General features: G+C 52.6%; 1 protein-coding gene across 1 annotated transcript; it reads right to left on the reverse strand.

Annotated features, from left to right (window-relative positions):
* Positions 1 to 704: 704 nt before the first annotated feature.
* On the reverse strand, positions 705 to 7,748 carry CELA3B (chymotrypsin like elastase 3B). Its single transcript, XM_055574495.1, has 8 exons — positions 7,691 to 7,748; positions 6,795 to 6,880; positions 4,868 to 4,965; positions 4,612 to 4,746; positions 3,338 to 3,474; positions 2,811 to 2,953; positions 1,479 to 1,631; positions 705 to 788 (listed from the first exon to the last, which is right to left on the reverse strand). Exons 1-8 carry the CDS (start codon positions 7,746 to 7,748, stop codon positions 771 to 773), a joined length of 828 nt encoding a protein of 275 aa, XP_055430470.1. The 3' UTR covers positions 705 to 770.
* Between the last annotated feature and the right edge of the window lie 12,846 nt (positions 7,749 to 20,594).

Below are 20,594 nucleotides of genomic sequence, written 5' to 3' on the forward strand. Positions count from 1 at the left end.
AACAGAGAAGTTGCCCAGTAAATGTTTACTGAGTGACTCTGATATGCTCTGCTCATTTCTTTCTAAATGTTGAGCCATTTCAGGGCAGGAACCGTGTTGTCTTCTCCCTGTGGGCATCCTCGGGTTGAAGGAATGAATGCTTGTTGAATGAATGAATGACCGCGGTCCTCCTTCCCCAGCCCATCAGTGGAAGCAGAAAATACACGGCCCATGCCCCCTCCACCATGAGCTTCCCAAGGGGCTGGTGAGGACGGTATTTCTGCAGGCTCTACCATGCTTTTAGGCCTGCACTGAAAAGCCAGTCATTGCGCATGTGGCTATGCAAGGCGTCCAGCTTCCCAGAACTCACTCCATTTGTTTTTGTTTGTTTTTCTGTCACACCTCATGGCATGCAAGATCTTAGTTCCCTAACCAGGGATTGAACCTGTCCTCCCTGCTGTGGAAGCACAAAGTCTAACCACTGGACCACCAAGGAAGTCCTTCACCTGGTTTTAGCCATGCAACGTCCTTTCCTATCCCCTCACTTCCAGGCAAATGGGGATGCTTGGCCACTTGACAACAACTCCCTTCTATCTGAGCCTCATTTTTCTCTCATTCTAATATGAGAGGGTTGAGTCTTATTTCTACACATAACATCTAAGATTCTAGAAGTGGGCTGGAAAGAGAGAGGTGAGTCAAAGAAGAAAGAAAGACTCAAGTCGGAATTTTCTGAGAGATCTTTTATTTTTTACCAAGAGTGTGGATGGGCACTGCCACCTTGGCCTTGGTTCTTAGTTGCTTGCAATGGTCTGAAAAAAAAAGAGGGGGTAAAGCCAGAATGTTCTAGTCAGGAGCACAGCTTCTAATGCCATATGGAACTGAGTTCAACTCCCAGCCATGTCACTCATTATGTCACTGTATGACCCTGGGAGAGTGACTTGACCTCTCTAGCCTCAACTTTCTCATCTGTATAATGGGAGTGATCATAATACTTACTTCATGTGGGTTTTAAATTAAACACATAAGGTGTCATCACGGTTCCTGGCATATGTTTAAGAGTCCATGGATGGTGACTAATACTCTTGTCATGAACAATATTAATCCTCCCTGATCACTCATTCCCAGGTGAAGCTGGCACTGTAACTGGGGCCTGAGCTTCACCTATCACAGTGTCCGTCCCATTTCATCAGTTGGCTCATTTAGTCATCTGTTTCCCACAAGCCACACATCACTCTATCCTCATGACAAGAAAAGACCTGGACCAGAGGAGGCATTTCCTAAACACTTGTTGAAATAAGGAAGTTCAGTAGTGTTCAGAACTCTACCCAGAAACCCTTGAGGCTGCAGAAAACATCCTCAAGCCCCTCTGGAAGGTCCCCAACCCCCACCCCCAACTACTGATCTCCTGGGATCAGGATCTGCTGTTCTCACCCATCCCCCCAGCACCTCTCAGACGACCTAGCCCCCAGAGCCCTCTCCGCTCACCCTGCCCCGCTCACCTCGTCAATCCAATCAATGAAGGCTGAGACTCGCGTGAACACCGTGGGCTTCTTGATGGTGTTGCAGCCAAAGGCAGAAACAAAGCTGGTCACGCCATGGACCTGCCAGGAGCCATCTGCTGCTGGGCAGTTGAGGGGTCCTCCAGAGTCACCCTGGAACAGTCAGAGAGCCGTAGGGGACTGAGCCTCATCTGAGCTCCAAGGAATTGGTTCTGACTTTGGGGAGCTCGAGAAAGCCTTGTATGGCCTGACTTCTCTGGGCCTCACTTTGCTCCTTTGTGATGGGTTCGTGAGTGCGTGCTAAGTTGCTTCAGTCGTGTCCGACTCTTTGTGACGCTACGGGCTGTAGCCCACCAGGCTCCTCTGTCCAAGGGATTCTCCAGGCAAGAGTACTGGAGTGGGTTGCCATTTCCTTCTCCAGGGGATCTTCCTGACCCAGGGATCCAACCCGCCTCTCTTTATGTCTCCTGCATTGGTAGGCGGGTTCTTTACCACTAGCACCACCTGGGAAGCCCTTTGTGATGGGGAATGATACCAATTATGCCCATCTTATGAGATATTGTGACAGATGATAAGCCTACAGTCTTAGCACAATGCCTGGTAGAGAAGAAGCAAGCTAATAGTAGTTCTGATTATTATTCCCACAGTTAGTATTATTCATATTCACTTATAGTACAATGAGAATATTGCTTAATTATGACTTCAGGACCCCAGAGCTGAAGGTGACTTTAGAGATCACGATGCCTATTTTCCTTGGTGTGAAGTGAAGTGAAGTGAAAGTGGTGTCCAACTCTTTGCAACCCCATGGACTATGCAGTCCATGGAATTCGCCAGGCCAGAATACTGGAGTGGGCAGCCTTTCCCTTCTCCAGGGAAATCTTCCCAACCCAGGGATCGAACCCAAGTCTCCTGCATTGCAGGCAGATTCTTTACCAGCTGAGCTACAAGGGAAGCCTAAGAATATTGGAACGGGTATCCTATCCCTTCTCCAGCAGATCTTCCCGACCCAGGAATCAAACTGGGGTCTCCTGCATCGCAAATGGATTCTTTACCAACTGAGCTCTCAGGGAAGCCCCATTCCTTGATGTACTGAAGGGGACTCCCAAGGACCAGGAAGGCACAGTGATTTGCTCCAGATCAAGTCAGTGTGACAGACCAGGGCTGTGTGTCTGGGCTGCGCTGACTTCCTCCAAGTCCTGCCTGGCCTGGAGGCTGAATGGGCAAGATTCCTCCTCCGGCTCCCAGGCAGATGGCAGAGGGGCCCCAGGCCCTGCACACCCAGCAGAGGGGCTGCAGCCCTGAACCGCTGCGGGCGGGTGAGAGCTGACTCACGTTGCAGCCGGAGCGGGTGTCCCCGCCGGCGCACACCATGGTTTTCTTCACAGTGATGCCCCAGTAGTCCCACTGGGAGCAGTGCTCATAGTCCACCACGGGCAGCAGCGCCTCCTGTAGCTTGTCCGGGAGCGGCCCGCCAGCTGTGCAGACAGAGAGCAGTGAGCAGGGGCCGTGGGGGCGCCGAGCCCAGGCCGGGGTCTGAGTCAGAGCTGGGAGCCCCAGAATGGTGTGGGGGCTACGAGGAAAGCCTGCTCCTCCAGTGTGAGGGAAAGTCTCCTCCCACCAGGTCATGTGGTCCTGCCCGCTTTGTCCATCAGAACATCCCGGCAACGGGCACAAAGGAGACACTAAAAACTGTCCCGCTGCACACATTCGTGTTTGGGAGGATGAGGGGAGAAGGCGGCCGCTGGAGGAGCAATATAAGAAAAGCGCAAGGATGCTCTGGGTGTTGCCCTCAGCCCTCGCTCCAGGCTCTGTCTTCCTGCCCACCGTCCCTATGGCCAGTTGAAGGACTCAGCACGCACTGTAGAGACGGCCCCAGCCGCTGATGTAGCAGGGGGCTTCATTGGGCAGGATGTCGCCGGCGGGAGGGAGGTTGGCGAGCTGGACCTTGTCTCCCAGCTGGGCACTGTGCGAGAGCTTGACGAGGGCGATGTCGTTGCTGGGGAGGAGGGAAGAGTCACAGGGAGGAGCCTGGCCCTCCAGCTAGACTAAGCTCCAGCCCCTAGCTTTGCTCAGGATATTTCACCTCCGGGATGCCCCCGATGCTCCCCTCTGGATCCCATGCATTCTTACTGCTGAGCAACTTCTGGAAGCTCCCCTGGCCCCTTCAGCCCACAATGACCCTTGGCCTCAGTAACTGTGCTTGGCTTTTATACCAGGGGTTCGCACACGTCATCCGTGTCAGAATCAGAGGAGGGCTTGTTAATACACAGGTTGTCGGAGCCAGTTCCAGAGTTTCAGATGCAGTGGGTTTGGGAGGCCCCGAAGACTGGCCTTCCTAGTGAGTTCCCAGGTGCTGCTGCTGGCCTGGGGACCACACTGGGAGAACCAGCGCTGTCTTTTCATCTGCCTGTTTGTCACTCAGGTCATCGCATCTGGGTCTGACTTTCTCTCCACTTACCCCAGGAGCCCTGCAGAGATGGGTCTAGGTCCTGATCATCACGGTCCCTCACTCCTGCACTCACAGGGGTTCTGCACCCTCCTTTGATCCTCTCCCCGGAAAAATGCTGAGCAAAGCCACCCAGACATACAATTCTGCATACGCACGGAAGCCTACTCTGTGTTCTCACCCATTGATGGCCTTCTTGACCTTCATGACCGCCCAGGAAGCCCAGAAGGTCACCTTTGACATGTGGTCACCTTTGACATGTGGTCACCTTTGACATGTGGTCAAACTCGGGTCCAGAGAAAGTTGATGACTTGCCCAAGCCACACAGCGACTAGTGCTGGAGCCTGACTCTCAGTCCAGTGCTCCTCCCTTGGCCCACAATGCTGGGAACCCAGGAGGCTCTGGAGGAGTGTCCATTGAATGGAGGAACCTTTGGATTTGGGGTTCCTAAGGCACTCCTCTTCTGAAGCCAAGGAACCAAGTGGCCTTGGGGGAGTTCCTGCCCCTGCCTGGGCCCCGCTGTCCCCTCTGTAGGGAGAGAGGTTTGGGGTAGGGGGTGATCCCCAGAGGCTCTCCTGGCTCTGACCTTCAGATGCATTGCCCCTGGGAGTCTTCTCTGCATCAGTGTCGGGTCCTAGAGGGGCCCGCAGAGGAGCCCCTGGGTACCCGGCCTGAGAGATCACTCACCCGCAGGCCACGCAGTTGGAGTTCCAGAGAGGGTGCACGAAGAGGTCCCCGGCGTTGATGGGGATCACCTGCTCGGAGCCCTCCAGCACAGAGCGGTCATACTCGCCCAGCACCACCTGGTAGGTCCGGGAGGTCCTGCCGGCGGAGGTGACGTCAGCCTAGGCCTGAGCGGCCTCCCCTGCCCCCTCCCACCGTCCTCCACGGCCCCAGCCTGCCTGGGTCTCACGCAGGGACAGGGGCAAGCGAGAAAACTCACGAGATGCAGTGGCCCGCGGTTACGACCCAGTCAGGGGCAATGAGGCTGCCGCCGCAGGTGTGGTAAAACGCTCCCTCCTTTTCATACTGCAGGGAGACCTGGTGGCAAGGGAGGGGGCTTCTGAGTGGTCTGAGCCCCACAAGGGGGGTTGCTAGCTATGGCTGTATAGGTTGTGCCTTGCACAACTCTAGAGGGCAGTAGTAACACAGAATGACATCCTCTGGAAACGGGCAGTGCCCATCCCACACACAACTGGACCTTCCATGGCTGCTTTTGAGCTACAACGGTAGAATTAAGTCACCGCAATGGAAACCACAGGGCTGACAGAGGCTAAAACGTTTCCTCTCTCAGCCTTTGCAGAACAAGCCAGAGGACACCTGATACAGGCCAATGGCATCCCACAGAACTTTCTGTGATGATGGAAATGTTTGGTAGGACTCAGCATGGTAGCCACTGGCCACGTGTGGTTATGGAGAATTTAAACTGTGGTTAGTGGACTTCCCTGGTGGTGCAGTGAATAAGAACCCGCCTGCCAATGCAGGGGACACAGGTTTGATCCCTGGTCCGGGAAGATTCCACATGCCTTGGAGCAACTAAAGCCACACGACTACTAAGGCTGTGCTCTGGGGCTCTTGAGTCACAGCTACTGAACCTAAGAGCTGCAACAAGCCTGGGCACCCTAGACCTTGTGCTCTGCAACAAAAGATGCCACTGCTATGAGAAGCCCATGCATAGCAGTGAAGAGTAGCCCTACTATCTGCAACTCGAGAAAGCCTGCGTGCAGCGAGAAAGACCCAGCACAGTCAATCAATCCATAAAATGTGGTCAGCATTGAGCAACTGAATTTCAAATGTGACTTAATTTTAATGAATTTAAATTTAGGCCTATACAGGAAAAGAGTCTATAAAAAAGAGTGGACATGTTTCTGTATAACTGATTCGCTCTCTGTATACCTGAAACTAACACCACTTTGTAAATCAACTACACTCCAATAAAAATTAAAATAAGTACATAAATTTTAATAGCCACGTGTGACAAGTGGCTACTGTGTTACTGCCATGAGACTAGTCCTCTCTGCCTCCCTCCACTGACCTCCATAAAAGCCCTTAATCCCTTTATTGCTCTCAGACTTTATAGCCCTGTTGTATAATGTGAATACGGAGAAGGCAATGGCACCCCACTTCAGTGCTCTTGCCTGGAAAATCCCATGGACGGAGAAGCCTGGTGGGCTGCAGTCCATGGGGTTGCTAAGAGTTGGACACGACTGAGCGACTTCACTTTCATGCATTGGAGACGGAAATGGCAACCCACTCCAATGTTCTTGCCTGGAGAATCCCAGGGATGGGGGAGCCTGGTGGGCTGCCATCTATGGGGTCGCACAGAGTCGGACACGACTCAAGCAACTTAGCAGCAGCATAATGTGTATCAGGGGGAAAAATGTATAATTAGCTCATCAAATCCATGATTTCTTGACCAGTATTGCTAAAATGAGGCTGATGTAGGCATTTCAGTTTTTAAAAGTGTATCAGTTTAAAGAAAATGGTGGCAGGCCTTCCTTGGCAGTCCAGGGGTTAAGACTCTGTGCTTCCAATGCAGGGAGCGAGGCTTTGGTCCCTGGCCTGGGAAATAAGACCTCACATCCCTCCCTAAATATAGCGCTGAACTTCCACCATTAATGCACTGACCCTTGGGTTAAACATTTCTCTTTCCGCAGCGTCTACTGTTAACTTACAAACAGCCCAGTGAGAATTACAGGTTAAATGGGCAAAACTTCTGTATGAAGGCGATTATCCAAGGGTTTCCTGGCCTTTGGGAAACTGAAGTGGATACTGGAAGCATGCAGTGGGGTCCAGACTGGATGCCCTGCAATCAGAGCACGGGGCGCAGAGCCCATGGTGGGAAACAGCGCAGCCGGTATCGCTCTTACCTGCCAGGGCCAGCTGTAGGGGACCGCGTCCTCGCCGTTGACAACTCTGGAGGAGGGGCGGGAGAAAGGCTGGCTGAAGCCTGAGGCTAGAGGGGACAGGAGAAGTGTCAGTCAGCCCCAAGTTTCCCCCAAAGCAAAGAGGAGGTCTGGGCCCCAGACAGGCTGTGATATCCCACACAACTCCTTCCCCTCTCTGGCCCCGGTAGCCGCGTATCAACAGTGAGCATTTGGACAAGAGCAGGGATTTCTGGAGTCCTGGGAGTCTGGGATGGAGATGAACACGTGGCTTCCTTTCAGGGCAGGAGTAAACCTGAGGCACTTAGAACAGCGCCTGCTGCCCAAAGCGGGCTCGAGGAGCGACAGCTATTGTCCTGAAGAGGGGCAGCTTTGGAGTAGGCTGTCTGGATTCAAAGTGCAGCTCTGCGCCTGGTTCTAGGATGGGCCACTTTACTTCTCTGAGGGTCAGTTTCTCTATCTGCAAAATGGGAATGATAATAGTACAGACCTCATGGGGCTGCTGCGAGGATTACAGAAGATAATATAAGAAAAAAACCCCAAGCATTCTGCCGGGCATATAGTAAGCATTCAGTAAACATGAACTGTTACCATTCATTACTGCTAGTCTAGGGAGGCTGCTTGGAGAAGGTGGCCCTGAGCTGTACTGTAATATGGCAGAGGTACCAGGAAAAGGCTAGATCATAGGATATGGAGTGCAGTAAGGGGAGTGTGAGAGGAGAGTTGGAGGGTTAAGCCGAGGAACAGAAATTCCAAACCTAAGCAGTCTAACCACAGAGCCCAGACTCTTTACCATTAGACTTTGTTTACCACCGGCTCTGTCAAGGACTCCCACCCAGGGGTTTGGGTCCCCCAGTCCTCCTCCTGAGCTGGTCCATCACCCACAGCTTGCCCTCGATTCTCCTGCTCCAGCACCGAGCTGAAAATCTCCACAGCCATCCTCAGCTACAAGCTGAGCCCTCTCCTATGCGAGGCACTGAGCTCGAGAGACTCAGGGTGGGTGGAAGATTTCAAGGGATCCTGGCCCAGGGCAGCACAGGCTGGAGTCTTACCAAGGGCCACAAATAGGAGAAAACTCAGCAGCTGGATCATCATGACTTTTGAGACGATAAGAAAGGGATTCATAGCCCAAGGCTTTAATATAGGGCAGAAGATGGGTGGGGGGCCCTACTGGGCCCCATTCCCGGAACAGGTGGTGGAACACCAGGTCTCCCATGGTCCAAGGCCACATCCCCACCCACCACAGATGGGGCGGTGACAGCCGACAACGGGATCCAGATTGTGCTCTCCAAAGTCTGGCTGCACAGGTGGCCCGGAATGGCAAGCTGATAACAGGGGAGGGGGAAGGAAAGTTCACGTCAGAATAAGACAGCCTCCTCCAGGAGCAAACATGGCTCTGGGACAGCTCACACCTGGGTTCAAATCCTGGCTCTGCCACTCCCAAGCTCTGCGTCCTTGGGCACATGGCTTACCCTCTCTGAGCTTCATCTCTTCAGCTTTCTCATCTCTAATGTGGGATTAATACTACTCTCCACCTCAATTAAAAATATTTTTTTTTTTGAGCACTCTCTCCATATCAGGATGTTCTTAGGGATGCAGCCATGAACAAGAATGGTCCCAGCTTTTTTGGGGCTGCTTTAGTCTACTAGGGGATTTGGAAGATGTTAGTTGCTCAGTCGTGTCTGACTCTGCGACATGTAGCCCACCAGGCTCCTCTGTCCATGGAATTCTCCAAGCAAGTCTGCTTACTAAGGAAGATAATGACAAATCAGCAAAAATAAAGAAAGGCTATTTCTGTTTGTGCTGGAAGATGCTATGAAAAGAATAAGATGTAGGGGACTGAGGTGGGGATGGGAGTGACTCATTTAGATGGGGGGCCAGAGAGAGTGACATTTGGGCTGAAGAGATAGTGTTTGATTTGAGTCCTAAAGGGCAAGTAAGCCAGCCATGGGAAGCCCTGAAGGAAAGCTCCCCAAGGAGGGAAGGACAAGTGCAGAGGTCTGGAGGCTTGTCCAAGGATAGGAGGTCAGTGAGGCTGAAGCATCAAACCTAAAGCTGATTTCACACCTGATCCAGCAATTCCACTCCTCTGGCCTCTCAAAAAAATCACGCACATGCCCCCCAGGAGGCATGCCCCAAGAATGTTCCCGGTATCCCTGTCCTCTCTCCTCAATAACGAAAGCCTGGGAACAACAGAAATGTCCATGAAGGCAAGAGGATGAATATGTGTAGTCTATGTATACAATGGAATATTAAGCAGCAGTAAAAAAGAACGAATCGCCATGACATGCCACACTGTAGATAATCCCTAGGAGTATAAAGCAAGAAGGAAAAGAAGGCCCCAGAAGATGAAATATTGTTTAATACTCTTTTTGGAGAATTAAAAACTACTGAAATTAAAAAACATACCTTTTAAAAAGTATAGATAAGTGAATAAAATTGCATAAAAAGGCAAGCAAAGGCGCAATGAACCTAGGGTTCGGGATTATGTGCATTTCAAGTCTGGGGTGATGGCGAAGAGGATAGGTCAGATGTTTTGAGAGCTTCTAGCTTTGTTGTGGTAGTTTTTGCTTTAGTTTTAGATTTTTATTGAAGATTAATTTACATACAATAAAATTCACCAGTTTTAATTGTAAAATTTGATTTTTGACAAGCACACACACAGGCAGGTAACCACTGCCACCATCATGACCTGGAACATTTTCATTACCCAACTAGAGAGCCCACACACCCAACGAAAGATCTTGCATGACGCATCGAAGATGGTGTGTTCTGCCACTAAGAAAGAAAGAAAGTGAAGTCACTCTGTTGTGTCTGACTGTTTATGACCCCATGGACTGTAGCCCACCAGACTCCTCTGTCCATGGAATTTTCCAGGCAAGGATACTAGAGTGAGTTGCCATTTCCTTCTCCAGGGGATCTTCCCGACCCAGTGATCGAACCCAGGTCTCCTGCACTGCAGGCAGCCTCTTAACCGTCTAAGCCACCACAGAAGCCCTAGGCAAAAAAATAAATACACACACACAAAAAGAAATTTTCCTCCCACCTAGTCACTTTCTATCCCCCGCCCCTACCCTCCCACCTCCACACCTGGCCCTCCTGGCAACCTGTGATCTGCTTTCTGTCTCTCTAGTCTGGCCTTTTCTAGAACCTTTACATATAAATGGAAGCATATAATATATATCTTATGTGTCTGGGCATCTTTCAGTTAGCATAATGCTTCTGTGAATCATATGTGTCATTATGTTAGATGTGGTTTTGCAAGCGGCAACTATCTTATTTAAAACAACTATGTGTCTAATAAATAAAAGTGGCCCATGAGTGGACTAATGCTATTTGATTAACCTAATTCTGTTACCTGAAATCCAGATTTAGAGAGAGAAAGAGAGAAAAAGAGGTGGGTGAAGCCAGACCCCATGAGGTCTCTTTGCAGGTCAGGCTGATAAGGAGTTGGGTCTTTAATTCCAAGCATAAGGAGAAAGCCATGGGGGCAGGAGTGGTGATTAAGTAGGAGAAGGACCTGGGATCTCACTTACAGTTTCAAAAAATCTCTTTCCTGGGTACTGTATGAAGGGTTGTGGGGTGAGAGTGAAGGGAACCAGCTGGAGCTATTTCAGTTGCTTGGGCGAGGTTGGGGTATGGGAGGTGGGGGTTGGGTGGTAGAGACGGAGATGGAGAGATTCGGGTGGGATCAGGAGGTATTTTGGAGACAGAGCGATATCTGAGACCATTTCAGTGAAGTGTGAAGCACAGAAAGTGAAAGCATTAGTTGCTTGGTCGTGTCTGACTCTTTGTGCTGACCCCATGGACTGTAGCCCGCCAGGCTCCTCCGTCCATGGGATTCTCCAGGCAAGAATACTGGAGTGGATAGCCATTCCCTTCTCCAGGGGATCTTCCTGACCCAGGGATTGAGCCTGGGTCTCCTGCATTGCAGGCAGATTCTTCACCATCTGAGCCACCAGGGAAGCCTGTGAAGCACAGAGTCTGGCACTAAATCTGTGAACTCAGTTCACATTATTCTAATTGTAGAAAAGACTTGGCACATCCTCGTTGGCTGCTGGAAACAGCCTCCCAGCCCAGGGCTGACATTTTGCAGGGTCTCAATGCATGTTTGCAGAATAAGGCAAAGGAGCTCTGCAGACTTGACTGAGCAACACTCGCCTGTCCTCCACACCCAGCACTCTAAGGATGGCCAGATTCCTTCCTGCTGGTGTCATAGATCATGTACAGCCTTTCTTTGGGGGCTGCTACATTTCGGAAGCATGGGAGGAGGGCAACGCTTAGCTGATTTAAACGGATCCCTTGTGATGGAATGCCAGGCATCAGCAGGCAGGGTTTCTTTCAAGGGTGCAGCCCCTCCGAGCACCCCCTACAGTGACGTCTGCGACGCCAACAGACTGAGCCTGCGGCGAGTGTGTGGACAACGATAGAAGCAGCTGTGAAAATCCTTCAAAGCGTGATAAAAATAGCCGTGCCCTCCCTTACCCCTGTTCCCTATGGGCCTGGACATGTTTGTTTGCTCAGCTTTGAAGCTCAGAGCCATTTCCCAGACCCTGAGCAGAGGAAGAAAGGGGGAGAAACTGAAAACACGGCCGGGGAGGAAGAGGGGCAGGTCAGAGCTTCCCGGATCCCACTGTAGAGGGTCTGAAACAGACACAGCCTCAAAGATGATCTAATCCGTCTCTTGACAGATGGGAAATGAAGACCCAGGGAACAGCGAGGACTGGCTCAGGTGCCCCCCCAGTTTATCACTGCCTGCTCCCCGCAGGGTCACACGATAAGCCACCCCAGCCTTTATCCGGGTGGCCTTGAGTGGGTCCCAGCCTCTCTGCTGGCTCTGCAGGTGGGTGTGTGGCCACCCTGGTCCTCTGCTCTGCCCCAAGGGAGATGGACCTCCAGGACCGCCCCACCACTAACCCTGTCAGGTCACCTTAGCCTCAAGGCCTAGCGGACACGCTGCCAGGGTGCTGCTGATTAATCCTCTGGGATTTTCCAGCCTGGGAGCAGCTGGAGCTTTTCCCCTGGGAAGAGGGAGCTGGCAGGGAGGCTGCAGGACCCAGGTCCACAGCAGGACTCAGCCTAAAGCCGAGCAAGCTGCGTTCTGAACAGGAGGCGCAGAGCGAACAGAGAATTCGGAGGTGCGTCTGGAGAGGGTACGAGGGAGCTGAGGAGTCTTCTTAGTTGGGGGGGGGCGTTTTCATTATTTCGTTTCCCACCAGGTGGGAAACTTCAGGAGGGCAAAACTTTCTGATTTATCTTTGAATTCCCAGTGCCAGGAGGAGCCTGGCACGTGTACTCAATGAAATGCACAATATGTTAAAAGAGGGAACAAAAGAATGAATGAAGCTGAAGATGCGTCAATGCCTGCCGATTCTTCCTCCCCTGACTCTCAGGAGGGGCGCCGCTGGAGGCTGGCCCCTCTGCGTGTGGTCCCTTGAATGGTCGTTCTGAAGGGCAGTGTTCGGAGGATGCTTATCCATGTCCGGTGGCAAACAAGCCATGAGAGTGGAGCCCCTGCTGTGTTCTCTCCTGGGAGCTCAGCTCCCACCCAGAACCCCATGGGCACACAATAAAGAATCAGAGGGTCAGTGGGACTGGGAAATGGGAGATTAAACAAAGTTCACAGCGGTCTCTCCTGTAGGACTTCTTGGAATCTGGAAAGTGCCAGTGTTTATGGAGAGTCAGACACAGGTGATCTTAAATCCTGGACTCTAACGCCTCGTTGCCCAGCGTCCCTCTCGGGTGGGACGGCTAAGCCTCTGAGATGAGGCAGGGGCCCCATCGGCCCTGCGATGGCACCAAGAAGCCGCTGAGGGGACCCAGGGCTGGGCTGCCATGCAGATGGCTCTTGCCTGGAGGAAGTAGCTGTCTCAGCTGGGACCCAGGGAGGTTGCTGGACAGCGACACTGGGGAGGGGTGCAGGCCGGGGCCTGTCTTCCCGGTGGGCGGGCGGGAGCGGCACCCCTTGCCACCTGCAGTGCTCTGGGGGACAGTGCTGACCGAGGGGCTGGAGGTAGGCAGCCTTCTCCCTCCCCACTCTCATTCCACTGCCCTCCTGGCATGTACACATCCACAAATATTTGTCAAACAAACACCTACTAGATTCCAGGCACTGATCCGTCACCAGGGATGCTCCTGCAAAGGAGACACAGCTTCCTGAGCCCACAGCCAGCAGGCAGAGTGCGGCAGCAAGAACCGGGTGTCAGCTGTTCTTCTGGACCGTCTCTGCTCCTCACCCGGCTGCCTCCTGCCCAGCTGGCCAGCCTGCTGCAAGCATCCATGGACTCCCTGGTCCTCTGGGTTTGGTTCAGTCAGTGGAAGGTGCCAGCAAGAAATTGGAGGATGGGAAGATGGAGCGATCGAGGTGTCTATTCCAGGGCCTACGTCCCTCCATCAAAGGCCTTGGCGCCTGTCAGGGGGCCGTCTCCTTTCCCCACAGCTCCTTCCTCAGGGCTCCATAGCTGCCTTCTCCCTCTGCCCCTTCAGGCCTGGGGGTGGTCTCTAACGCACGCCTTGAAATGCCCCCAACATTCCTTGTTAGTTTCTCCAGCCCCACCTGTACTTTTATTAAATGTCCCTCAGTTACCTCCTGGGCTTGACACCTGTTCCCTTCCTAGACCCTGACCTGGGATACACTTTTGTTTGAATATAACAGAGAACCCAAATAATGGTGCATGAATAAGACAGAAACATATTTTCCTCTAACCTCAAAGTCTGGGCTTCCCAGGTGGCTCCGTGGTAAAGAACCTGTCTGTCAAAGCAGAAGACGTGGGTTCAATCCCTGGGTCAAGAGGACCCCGTGGAGGAGGAAATGGCAACACACTCCAATATTCTTACCTGGGAAACACCAGGGACAGAGGGGCCTGGCGGGCTACAGCCCACGGTGTCCCAAAGAATCGGATACGACTTTGCAACTGAGCATGCGTACATGCAGCTTCAGAGTCCCAGGCTGGCGTTGCGATGTTGCTCTGGGAAGTCATCTGCTCTTTCTATTTCTCAGTCCATCGCTAGGAATGTGCCTCATCCTCAAGGCATGGGTTCTGTTGTGTATTCCCCCCTCCGAATTCCCTGGTAACTCAGAAAGTAACCATATTTGGGCATAGGGTCATTGCAGATGTAGTTAGTTAAGATGAGGTCATTTGGGTGGGCCCTAATCTAAGATGACTTGGATCTTTATAAAAAGCTGAAATTTGGACACAGAGAGACCCACACAGAAGAAAAACAGCCCCCTACAAGCCAGGTTTCTACAACCTGGAAAAACTCTCAGAAGGAACTTGCCTTCCTGACCCCTTGACTTCAGACTTCTAGCCTCTAGACCGTTGAGAGAATACATTTCTGGTGTTTAAATGACCCAGTTTGTGGCCCCAGGAGACTAACACAGCCTACAATGGCCTCTAAACCACACCACACCACATTCCAGATGGAGAAAAAGGAAGGGGCAAGCTGACACATTATCTTATTTAAGCACCCAACCTGGAATTTGTGTCCGTTTCCTCTGACCATGCTCAGAAACCAGCCTGTGGTCCCCCCCGGCTGCCTGGGAGACTGAGAAATGTCCTGGCACAGGGAAAATGCCTCTTACCGGGGAAGAAAGGGAGAAGAGACATGGGGGGCAGCTGCAGGTTCCTGGCACCAAGTACCACGGATGTTTTCAGACGGCGGCAGCAGGAAACCCTGCCTAAGATAAACAGGAGCTCTACCATCTCTCAGGACTTGACTTCAAGTCTGCGAGGGGGAGCGCGGGGGAGGTCCACCCAGGGTAGGGGTCCATCCTCTCCTGTTCCCAGGGCTCAGCCCCACACAGGCCACTGGTTTCCTCCTCTGGCTGGAAAGTTGAATGGCTGCGGGTGTCAGTTCAGTCTGGGTCAAGCCAGAAAACAGGAATCTCAAGTATCTGAAGCGAAGGGAACTGGTTCTGCGGGTGAGGGGAGTGCTAAGAAGACAACAGGGCTTGGAGTGTGGTCACAACTACCTTCCAGGATGGGGGACGGAGGAGTGAGGTGAGCTGGGCTTGCTCAGCAGGAGCGGGGCCCGGCCCAGGTCCGTCCAGTGGGAGCCGTGGAGCACGTGCCGTGGAGAAAGACCCTGGGTTCTCTTTTCCTCCCCACCTCCCATCTCCACCGGCGCCTCCCACTGGCTGAACCCAGCTGGGTGCCTGGGAAGTCAAACCCGCAGGAGACAGTCCCCCAGTCCCTGGCCCAACCCTGATACGGAGAGGAATCAACCTGAGTCTGGAGCCTTTGTGGGAGGGAATGGGAAGGGAGAGGAGAGATGGGACTGGAGACCTCTACGGGCAGGTGCCCTAGAGCAGTGGGGCCCTTTGAAGGGTCTGTAACAGGGGAACAACATGGGAGTCCCCTGCGTCCAGTGGTCAGCACTTGGCACTCTCACTGCAGAGGCCCGCATTCAATCCCCGGTCAGGGGAATTAAGATTCTGCGAGCTACGTGGAGTGCCCAAAAGAACTCCCAAGGGAACAACACGATCCAACATGTTTTTAGACTCTATCTCTGAGCAAGAATACCATCAGGGAGATAGCTGGGCTTCCATAGAGGTTGTCCGGGTAGCCAGGGTGAGGGCAGAGAGAAGCAGGTGGACAGTGGACAAAGGTGAGTGCTCAAGCGAGACAAAGCCTGGAACTGACAGGGGGAGGCCACAGGGACGGGCACAGAAATGCCAGGCCAGCCCAGCTCTGCGTCCTGGGTACACAGCCACACCACGAGGCCTGGCACACAGCAGGCACTCACTCTGCACCCCTCGTGGGTATACACACAGGCAGCCACACACACACTCCGCTGTGCTGGACCCACGGCGGCTCGTCCTCAGCTGGCTGCCAACCTGCCCTCCTCATGGAAGAGTGCATCTTCCTGGAAGGTTTTCGGCCACCAGGAACAGACAACGCCATGAAAAGAGGCTGAAATGATGATGGTTTTCTCACCTAACCAGGTGGAGAAGGCGATGACAGCCCACTCCAGTACTCTTGCCTGGAGAATCCCACGGACAGAGGAGCCTGGTGGGCTGCAGTCCATGGGGTCGCTAAGGGTCGGACACAACTGAGCAACTTCACTTTCACTTTTCACTTTCATGCATTGGAGAAGGACATGGCAACCCACTCCAGTGTTCTTGCCTGGAGTTTCCCAGGGACGGGGGAACCTGGTGGGCTGCCGTCTATGGGGTTGCACAGGGTCAGACACGACTGAAGCGACTTAGCAGCAGCAGCAGCACCTAACCAGGAGGCAGGGGTGGGGATGGAGAGGCAGGCCAGTTGCCATTCGGTAAACTCAGAGGCACTGTGATGCCCCTGGGGACCCAGGCTCTTGCCATCTTCGTGCTCTGCCAGCCTCTGCGAGGTGCTCTCTCCTCTGGGCTGCCTCCTTCACTGTCGCAGGAGCAAGACAAGAGTTTGAATGCAGGCAGTTTATTCTGGAGGTGATCCCAAGAAGCCTGTGTAGGGGAGCAGAGATGCGAGACCGAGAAGGTAAGGAAGTTAGCATGGCATGTGTTAGCAGACAGCTGGGGTCCAAGCCACCGGGAACTCTGGGGGCCGAGGCCTCTGGGTTGTTCCACTTCCGTGTGAGGAGGCTGTGAGCGTGTCTTCCGACGCCCATTCCCTGAGGACCGTGGTGTGTGTGTGTACAGGGTAGGATCACTCACACGCACGTCTCCATCATGCCTGCGGCATGGTGTGCAAGCATGTGCTTGGAACGGGCATCTTGGCTCCCTGATGCCCGCACCCCTGAGTAGACACACAGCAGGGCACACACATGCTTGATTCCATATACACTGGGGAGCGCACGCTTCTCCTGGTTAAAACAAGCACTTGTCTTAGTCTGCTCAGGCTGTTGTGACATAATGCCATAGACGCAGTGGCTTAAACAACAGACATTTATATCTGACGGTTCTGGAGGCTGGGAAGTCCAAGAACGAGCTGCCGGCAGATCCCGTGTCCTGGTTTGCTGATGGCCATCTGCTCACAAAGATCGGACACAACTTAGTGATTGAACAATAGTCTCCTCTCACGGTGGAGGGCAGAGAGCAAGAAAGCCAGCTCTCATGTCTCATCTTACAAGGGCATCGATACCTTTCATGAGAGCCCTAGTCTCTCAAAGACCCTGCCTTCTCTATCATCACACTGGGGGTTAGACTTCAGTGTAAGAATTTAGGGAGACACAAACATTCAATCCGTAGCAACCTCTCTCCCTGCTTCATCCTCTGGTCTTTGGCTTGAGCCTTTCAATTGCTGTGGAATTAAACATGTCAGAAAAGAACCCCACCCTGAGGAGCTCCTAAAGTGGAACTGGCAGAAGCTGCAGGGCAGGTGGAGGGAAGTCGGAGAGACCAACCAGCCTCACCTGGAGTCATGAAGGAACTCTCTAGCCCAGGAGCTAATCTCTCCAGTTACCAGCAGGGGGTGCACGAGAGCCACGACTGTCTCTCCAGGTTTTTTTTTTCCTAGTTGGTTGCCTGGTTTGGGTAAAAATGTGTTTGTCTCTGGTTGTTTGAGAGAGAGGTTGGGTCTCAGAGTTTCCTCATGGAAGTTTGACTGAGGGACATGAATATGCTCATCAGCAGTTCTAGGGCCAGCATCACACAAGTTCCAAGGCCCAGACACGGCACTGGTACCCAGTTCCTGTCAGATGAATGGATAGGTGGATGGATGGATGGATGGATGATTAGGGGAATGAGAGCGAGATGACCCAAGAGGGAAAGATTTAAAAAAGACAGAAAAATAAAAGGTAAATAGAGAAGAATAAAAGGAGAGTTGGAAGGAAGAATTTGAAAGAGAAAGTTGGACAGAAGATAGACTGGGAAAGAATGGGAAGAGCAAGAGAAACGTTAGCAAGCTGTGTGGCAGGAGAGGCGAGGGGCGAAGGCAGAGCTAACTCTGCCAGTCCCAGCGCCTGGGCCTGAAGTGCCACTTTTCCTGCGTGCTGTCCACTTCTGCCACTGCAGTGCTCCCCATTTGTCTAGGCCAGGTGGGACTGGCACCTTCCTTGGGAAGGGCTCCCTGAGCCCGTGGTTGGGATCAGTCCTTCTTGCCTTTTTGCTGCCGCATCTGGGACCCCTGGTCTGTTGGGCTACACGGGGCAGTGGAGTCAGACAGACACAGAGTTGGTTTGAATTCAAACCAGTTCATTTAACCATTGACTAAGATACCTGACCTCTCTGTGCCTTGGTTCCCTCAGCTGGGGTTATACCAGTAGCTCCCTCACAGGTTTTTTTGATCATCTGGGTAGGTAGGGCATTTAGCATGGGGCTTGGCGCTGAGGGAGGAGCACTGAAGAGAAGGTGACAGTCACTTCCCTTGCATTCCAGAAAGTCCCACCCTCAAACGTTCTCTTTCATGGTTAAGTTGTTTGCCTCGATTTGGGGTTCAGGAGAGTGTGTTATTTAAATGACAGTCAAACACTACTGGAGTCCATGTAAGCTCCTCAAGAACATTCATCTTTGCATAAATCATTTTTTAAATAATTTTACTTCTTTATTTTTGGCTGCGCTGGGTCTTCGTTGCTATGTGAGGGCTTTCTCTAGTTGCGGTGAGTGGGGGCTCCTCTGTGTTGCGGCATGGACGTCTCTGTGCAGGGGTTTCTCTTGCTGAGCAAAGGCTCTGGGCGCACCTGCTTCGGGAGCTGCAGCGGGCAGGCTCTGGAGCATGGACTCAGTAGTTGTGGTGATGGCCTAGGTGCTGTGCAGCACGTGGAGTCTTCCCGGACCAGGGGTTGAACCTGTGTCCCCTGCATCGGTAAGAGGATTCTTATCCACTGTGCTACCAAGGAAGTCCCATAAATCATTTTTTACACATAAAAGAATACCTATTTCGGTGTTGCTTGAAATAGCCAAACATAATTGGAAACAAATGTATATCGACGGGAGCGTGGATAAATCATGGCATATTTGTAGAAAGCAGCCCTAGAGAATGAAAAGTAACTCAGTCTCCATGTGTCAACATGGCTAGTTCTCAAAAGCATTTCATACAGTAAGAAGGCAAATTACAGAATAATATATCCAATATACCGTAATATATATAGCATTCGGATCCAGGCAAATCAGTCATATGTGGGATACAGATGTGTGGGGACAGGATAAACTGATAGTGAGGATCAACGCGATCAGGCTGGTGACGCCCCCCGAGCAAGGAGGGAGTAGGATTGACCAGGGCTTCAGGTAGCTTCAACGGTGTTTGTAAACTGGACTTGCTTTTTATTTTACATATTTTACTTATTTATTTTTTGGTCGCTCCATGTGGCATTGGGCACTGGAGACCCAGCCAGGGTCTCCGCAGTGGGCACAGAGTCTTAGCCACTGGACCACCAGGGAAGTCCTGAGCTGGACTTGTTTTTGAGTTCCTTGAAAAAAGCAGACCATCTCTGCTTTGATATCCACAACAAATATGATGAAGAAACTGAGGCCCAGGGAGGCAGGTAAAGTGCCCACACTCACCCAGCCTGAGAGGCAGAGCTGGGAACTGAACCCAGGTCTGCTGACCCCAGCTGTCTTCCCTGCACACATAGGCTGCTTCGTGTTTATCGAGTGGCTGGCGGTGGTCCCAGGGACACCGGAGGTGCTGCGGAGCTCAGCAATCAGAGCAGCTGAGCTCTGCAGGTTGGGCTAGGAGGTGGGCTCTGGCCCACTGGACTCAGGGCTCAGCCCCAGGCCTGGTAGCAGCTTGGGCCCAGACCAGGCCCAGGGGAAGTTTCCTGCCTTCCGGCCTGCTTCCTGGTGCTTTCCCAGTGGGGTCAGAGGTTAGGGCTGGAGCCAGTCTTGGGCAGGGTCTGCTGTAGGAAGCGGAGGCCTCCAAACCTCCAAGCTGGCTCATCTCCTGTTCCCACGGCCACACTCAACTCCCACCCAACTCCCACCCCAGGGCAGGCGCCCAGGGGTACACGCACATGGATGGACACCCAGTGAGCTCCGCCCCAACTACAGACTCCAAACACTTTAGGGGTGGAGGTGTTCTAGAACTTGGCCTGGGGGTCATTCAGTCTGTTCTTCCTTCCTTCAAATAACTCAGTAGGTACTGGGGGCCGTGCTGGGCCCTGAGGACACAGGGGTGAGGAGACAGCCCCTACCCTCCCGGGGCTCAGCGTCTGCTCGGGAGGTCAGACATGAAAATAGACAAGCACCCAACAGACATTCAGCACATGTCTGGACAAAGGCAGGAGACCTGGGTTCGATCCCTGGCCCAGGAAGATCCCTTGGGGAAGGAAATGGCAACCCACTCTAGTATTCTTGCCTGGGAAATTCCATGGACAGAAGAGCCTGGCGGGCTACAGCCCACGGGCTTGCAAAGAGTCGGACACTACTTGGTGACTGAACAGCAACAACAAAATGAAAACATCTAATAAAACACCAGCACTGGCAGGGCTGCCGGAGACTGGCCCTTGTGGCCCGGAGCGGGGCCTTCACTTGCTCACGTCCGAGAGTGGTCCGCGGACGTAACTGAAGCCAGCCCCCAGGACCCCGGACTCCATCCTCTTTCTGCTGCATCCCATCCCTGCTTTTTTTTTTTTTAAACTTGATAGTTGTGAAATATTTTAAGCATACAGAAAAGTTTAAAAACTAGTACTTTTCCCCTTGGGAACACACCACCGAGCTTTGTCACATCTTCCCAGTGGTCTCTGGCACCTCCCTTCCCAGCCTGAATCAATCAGAGCCTCTCCTTGTCTCTTGGGACATGTTTCTTTCATGGGCTTCCAGTGAGAGCTTTTTTAAAAAAGGAGCTGTGAGTTGTTTTCTGACACCCACCAACTCTGCAATTCTCTGACACCCACTGGGTGCCCAACAGT

Source organism: Bubalus kerabau, chromosome 3, assembly GCF_029407905.1.
Source record: "Bubalus kerabau isolate K-KA32 ecotype Philippines breed swamp buffalo chromosome 3, PCC_UOA_SB_1v2, whole genome shotgun sequence".
Lineage (NCBI taxonomy): Eukaryota > Metazoa > Chordata > Mammalia > Artiodactyla > Bovidae > Bubalus > Bubalus kerabau.

Excerpts from the sequence above, each read along its gene's own strand:
- CELA3B (XM_055574495.1), bottom strand. The coding sequence starts at position 7,748 with ATGGCTGTGGAGATTTTCAGCTCGGTGCTGGAGCAGGAGAATCGAGGG. Across the intron at positions 4,747-4,867 it reads ACCGCGGGCCACTGCATCTC|GACCTCCCGGACCTACCAGG; the intron begins GTGAGTTTTCTC and ends CTCCGCCGGCAG. Across the intron at positions 3,475-4,611 it reads TCCAACTGCGTGGCCTGCGG|CAACGACATCGCCCTCGTCA; the intron begins GTGAGTGATCTC and ends CCTCCTCCCCAG.